Raw genomic sequence first — 6,666 nt, forward strand, 5'->3', positions numbered from 1 at the left:
TTGGAGACACCTGTATAAATATTTTTTGATAAAGATAAAACGTATAAATTAGCTTAATTTATCCTCCCAGACTGGTGGCTGAACTATTTGGAGCTCTTGTTGACAATTTGAGGACACAACAAATAACAGAGACAAAAACTCAAACACCTTAAATGCAAGAAAAAACGACCCAGTTTTACATCAAAAGTTCCATGGCTGCAAAGTGCCAAGCTTTGATACAAAATTCAAAAAAGACCCAATATATAAAAGAGACGTTTGAGTATTCAAAGCCCTGATTGTATTAGTAACTCCGATAAAAATCCAAGGCCCCTCACTGATCATGCAACCAACTTCACTTCCCATACTAACAATTAGTAACTCCGATAAAAATCCAAGGCCCCTCACTGATCATGCAACCAACTTCACTTCCCATACTAACAACCCCAACACACTACAAAAGAAAACCCATATGAGACAATTCAAAATAATCAGCAAATTAAATTCAAAACCATTAGAACACATCAAGACAGTAATTTACTTGGCCACTCTGACAATCCCAAACCCGAACAGTCTCGTCCTTGCTCCCCGAATATAACTTATCTGAGCCCGAGGGTAATGCAATTCCTGTAATAACCTGCAAATCCCAATGCCCATCAAAATTTCAAACTGCAAAAGACACAAGAGGGAGAAATAATCAGCAAAAAGATCTCACCTTTTGGTGGCCTTGTAGAGGGGTGAGCAAAGAGAAGCTATCACTAACAAACCAAGAGTGCAAGAACTTGCACATCTCCTCGTAACTACAGTTCCGGACAATGAAATAGTTGCACAATTTATTCACCTGCGGTCGGGGCAAGCCCGCCGTTGCCCCGCCTCTATCCTTGCCCCCATTTGGAGGTTGGCGGTCGCCGCATGTTTAGGTTTCTCCAGATGAGCCCTGAGGAGATTCCAGTGGTGGGCCCGCTTCGCGCCGAAATCGAGTGATTGGAGGCTCGCTGTGAGGTAAGGCAGGGATGGCGGTTGGCGCGCCGGCCTGCCAATGGAGGCAGACATTATTGTACGATCTACGCGCCACCCCGTCGCCGCCGCCAGAGTTAGAGGGGCCCATGCGCTGGTGGATTCGTTTGCTGTCGTATCGATCCCCGGGTTCGATGTCCATCGACGCGGAGGAGACAAAACCCTAGGGAGAGGAAAGGGATCAAGATTGGCGATTGTGAGAAGGGGAAAATGTGAATTAGGATGTTTAAGAAATCGGCGATATGAGATTAGTAATTACAATCATGGAGAAGTGAAATCGGCGGGGAGAATACCAAGAGACAGAGGGATTGAAACACAGAGAGAGGGAAAATCTCTTAGAAATTTATCGACTGGAGAAGCGGAATACAAGGAGGGGAGCTTTGGGAAATGAAAAAAAAGGGGAAAACACTGACGACGACGAAGAGGCGGAAAGAGGAGAGCTTTGGAAATGAACAAAGGGGAAAACGCTGGAACCCAATGCATTAATTGCGGTACTGGTTTTAATTTGCTGAATCAATTTTTTTAAGGAAATTAAAAAAAAAGGAGAATTTGCCACGTGTTATTTTTGCCAAGTGGAGTTTTAAAGGGTAACAGATTTTAGTAATAGTATATAGAAGTATATAGATTTAGCCCAACTATAAAGTAGGACATAAGCATTGTAGCATATATATACGGTGAATCTGACGTGGCAAATCCAACTGCGTTTTCTTTGTTCCCACTTGCATACCCTCGCCGCATCCATCTTCCCACTTGCATACCTGAGGTAGAGAAGCATTTAAAAGAATGGCTATTTCCACAAAATTAGCGGTAATTTTTAAAATTTCCCCAAATTCAAATTGCTGGCGATCGAATCTGTAAATTCTCAATTCCCCTTTCTATATTTATTACCCCCAGCTCATGCTTTTGCATTTCTAAACTAAATTTCCCCTCAAGAATCAGGAATGCAACGAAGAGTTATTGTCTTAATTGCCATTTGTTGTTCACAAAATTATGCCTTTGCAGGTTTCCTTCGTGTTTAAGGTAACTTATCCTCCACATTTAACAAGCTTATTTATTGTACTACACTCAAGGGCGATTCCATCTTTACTTGATTTGAGTTCTCTACTGAGTTAATTTCTATCTAATTTAAGTCTTTTACTCAAGTTTTGCAAGTTTCTGTTTAATTTGAGTCCATAATTATCTCTGTTTCATACTTCACTTGCATCATGATTCATAAACACAAAGGCTCCTTTTTTACTTAATTTTCCTCAAAAAGATTTCATTTACTTAACTTTCCCCATAAAGATTCCATCTTCGATCAAGTTTCAATTTTTTAACACATAAGGATTTAAATTGTTACCACCTTAATCTTTGCTCACCGATATTCTCTTTGTAAATGTAACTTATATTATGTTAATATTTGTGCCTTTTGCTTATATACTAGTTTGGGATATTGCTGGAATTTATTAATTTAAGATATTGTAGAAGTGGAATGAATTTAAGATATCGTTGAATAAATTGTGCATAAACTAGCAACATTTTTTTTATTGAATAAAGCAGATATTCTTTAGGGATATGGAGATTTTTTTCAGAATATCATACTCCCTTTAAAAGCACGAGTTCGGAAAAATCTTTCGGAAGACAAAAATACTCTTCAAATTTAGATATTATTTCAGTAAGTAAGAGTAAGTTGATAATCTGATGAATTATTATTGGATATACATAGTATGAAGATAAGTATACAGTTTAAATTAAAATGTAAATCTAAAAAAAATTATTAAATACCAAATTTACAAATGTCTACAGAATGAAGGACGTATATGCAAAAACTAAATAAATTAATGAGATAAATAATGGCTACCCCAAAGGTCGAACCCAGGAACAACATAGACCTACAATTGTACATAATATGGATGAGATATTTACAAAATCCATCAAACAAATTAAAGAGACAAAAGTCATTCTCAAAATTAACAAAAATCATACTTCTATTTAAAACCACGAGTTCGGGAAAAGGTTTCCATAGTCAAAATTATCATGTACTATTTTAAATATTTAATTTAAATTATAATCTATCTTAATCATACTTATATCCTATCCTAATACCCCACGAACTATCTATAGATCAACAATTTAAATACGATTAATAAAATATATGAAATAGCTCTGTAGTATCAGTTTATTACATTAAATATTACAAAAAAAAGCAAAAAAATTAAAAAATCATACTCCCTTTTAAAGCACGAGTTTGGAAAAATATTTCGGTAAACAAAAATACCCTTGAAATTCAAATATTATTTCATTAAGTAAGAGTAAGTTGATAAATTGATTAATCCTTATTGGATATGCATAGTATGAAGATAAGGATACAGTTTAAATTGAAATGTAAATCTAAATAAAATTATTAAATGTCAAATTTACAAATGTCTACAAAATAAAGGGCGTATATGTAAAAACTAAATAAATTAATGAGATAAATAATGTCTACCCCAAAGGTCAAACCCGGGAACAACGTAGACCTACAAATGTACATAATGTGGATGAGATATTTACAAAATCCACCAAATAAATTAAAGAGACAAAAATCATTCTCAAAATTATAAAAAAATTTAAGGAAAACAAAAATCATACTTTCATTTAAAACCACGAGTTCGGGAAAAGGTTTCCATAGTCAGAATTATCATGTACTATTTTAAGTATTTAATTTAAATTATAATCTATCCTAATCATACTTATATCCTATCCTAATACCCCACGAACTATCTATAGATCAACAATTTAAATACGATTAATAAAATATATGAAATAGCTCTGTAGTATCAGTTTATTACATTAAGTATTACAAAAAAAAACAAAAATTTTAAAAAATCATACTCCCTTTAAAAGCACGAGTTTGAAAAAATATTCCGGTAAACAAAAATACCCTTGAAATTTAAATATTATTTCATTAAGTAAGAGTAAGTTGATAAATTGATTAATCCTTATTGGATATGCATAGTATGAAAATAAGGATACAGTTTAAATTGAAATGTAAATCTAAATAAACTTATTAAATGTCAAATTTACAAATGTCTACAAAATAAAGGGCGTATATGTAAAAACTAAATAAATTAATGAGATAAATAATGTCTACCCCAAAGGTCGAACCCGGGAACAACGTAGACCTACAAATGTACATAATGTGGATGAGATATTTACAAAATCCACCAAATAAATTAAAGAGACAAAAATCATTCTCAAAATTATAAAAAAATTTAAGGAAAACAAAAATCATACTCCTTTTAAAAGCACGAGTTCGGGAAAAGATTTCCATAGTCAAAATTATCATGTACTATTTTAAATATTTAATTTAAATTATAATCTATCCTAATCATACTTATATCCTATCCTAATATCTCATGAACTATCTATAGCTCAACAATTTAAACGAGATTAATAAAATATATGAAACAGCTCCGTAGTATCAGTTTATTACATGAAGTATTACAAAAAAACAAAAAGTTTTAAAAATTAGACAAAATACTTTCAAAAGTTTAAAATTACACTAAATAAAAAGCTAAAATTTAGAACTTGGCAAAGAAAAGAGTAATTGTGTGATATTCTTTCATTAAAATATATAAATATAACTTATAATTTAAGGTTTACTATCACTTTTTAAAATCTGAAAATAGTCAAGTTGATACTAGTAAACATTTAGTAATAATAACAGATTAAAAATATCTAGTTAAAGAATAAAAATATAAAATATATGATAGATTAAAAAATAATGTTATTGTACAAATTAAAGTAACTTCATATAATTTTACCAATATGTTAGAGCAGCAAAAATACATAAGTATCATTAATTGATAGATGAAAAAATCACAAAAAACTAATAAAAGAATATAATATAATAGCTTAACATTAATTTATTATAATTTATAAATATTGATCTCTAATGGTAATAATATTTATAAGGTAAATAATTATAAAGATTTATGTATATATGGAGAACTATTAGAAAATGTAGAAATATCCTTCAAAAGAATCAAACAGTTTTCATTTCAAATGGAATTCGGAACGTCCATGAATCACTTCAATTAACACTAACATAAGTTATATTTATCAAAGAAACACTGATTGAATACCCCTTGAAGATTATATTAAAACAACTTTGTTCCAATCAAAGAAACATTCTTCATGGAAGATAAAAGAAAATTTATTATGCCATGACTCTGCGTAAATATAAAATCATCCTTTTTTTTCTTATATAGTATCACGACCCTGCGTGTGACTTTATTTAGAGGTATGACTACTAACGAATGATCAATTCTTATAGACATGATCAAAGATAATGATGTAATAACACTATTAGAATTCAAGATCTCTAAATATGAAGGTAGTATATTTCATTACTAAAATTCTTATTAAAGGCCACTAAATAAATAATTCACCTTATATCTGTCTCAAATATATAGAGGAGATATGCATGTCATCGTAAATTACGTTAATAATATATATCAATCCAAAGATACAACTTACTGAAGAAATAAAAGAATAGTAAGTGCACCAAACAAACATCCATATAACACCGCAAAGAAAAAAATTATTACATTTTAAAGCTAATATGCAATGCTCTTTTAGAGTAAGCTGGCAAGACAAAAGCATCTCTATTAAAGCTCTTTATAAATGCAATAGAAAATCAAATTACTAATATAAGCATTATAGCATTTTAAAGAGGTATGATCTTAGAAAACCTACTCTAAAATTCATGCAATTAAACCTAAGAATAATTTACTAATATACAGACAAACTATCGCACATTTAAGGCAACAATAACTACCATTTATAATAGACTTGAGCAGTGGTTCTACGTTTGCAAAGGCTGCAACAAGAAACTGGATAAAGATGTTAATAATAAGTGTCCAGATGATAAATGTTATAGAATCGTCGATGATGTTAATTTATGATTTTTTTTATTAAATATTTTAGTAAGAAAATAACCCAAAAATACTTAATGTAAAAATAAACCAAAAATACCTAATCACAATATTTAACCACGTGCATAAAATCTAGTAAGGCAGAAATGCATTGCTTTGTTTACTTGAGCACTAAAACGGAGAATTCAAACAAGTCTAGTATTTAGAGAATTAGAACTCATATTAGCAGTCTAATCTAGAAGATGAAAAAAAGTTTACTATTTAAAGAACTAGAAACTAGAAATATAAAGCTTAAAAATAAAACACCACCAACTAAAATATGATAATTATTAATTAATTTGACAAATCAAATTTATTGGTTGAGACAGAATTTTAATGCCCTTGGGATTCAAACATCACAAAGTCCAAATGATACATGATTGCCATGTTGGTTTGTAGCATATCATAGCAATACTGAAAATTTTGTTAATGCAAGTATCAAAAATACTAAACATTGCGGAAATAAATTTTACGTGGAAGCAAACTAGAATATGTAAATAAATTTTTTATATGGAAGCTTGATTTTTCTTAAATTTTATTAACATATATTTACTAAGCCTTTAATGGAGGCCCATAACACATAAAATAACGATCATTTTACAATATTTGTAGTAGCCCAATGCGATATACAAACGTAAAATTAACTGCACTAAACAATAAGCTTTATAAATTTAAAGTTAAAGCCCGTGGTTTGGTACAGATGAGGGTTCGCCAGAATTTTTATCTCTTGAAGTCA

The 6,666-nt window shown here is 30.6% G+C and overlaps 1 protein-coding gene across 1 annotated transcript; it reads right to left on the bottom strand.

Annotated features, from left to right (window-relative positions):
• On the bottom strand, positions 1 to 872 carry LOC109828118 (zinc finger CCCH domain-containing protein 17-like). The gene is made up of 4 exons (XM_020395181.1): positions 692 to 872; positions 518 to 613; positions 369 to 430; positions 1 to 298 (listed from the first exon to the last, which is right to left on the bottom strand). Exons 1-4 carry the CDS (start codon positions 764 to 766, stop codon positions 181 to 183), a joined length of 351 nt encoding a protein of 116 aa, XP_020250770.1. The 5' UTR covers positions 767 to 872; the 3' UTR covers positions 1 to 180.

The sequence above is a fragment of the Asparagus officinalis genome, chromosome 1 (assembly GCF_001876935.1).
Source record: "Asparagus officinalis chromosome 1, Aspof.V1, whole genome shotgun sequence".
In the NCBI taxonomy this organism is placed as follows: domain Eukaryota; kingdom Viridiplantae; phylum Streptophyta; class Magnoliopsida; order Asparagales; family Asparagaceae; genus Asparagus; species Asparagus officinalis.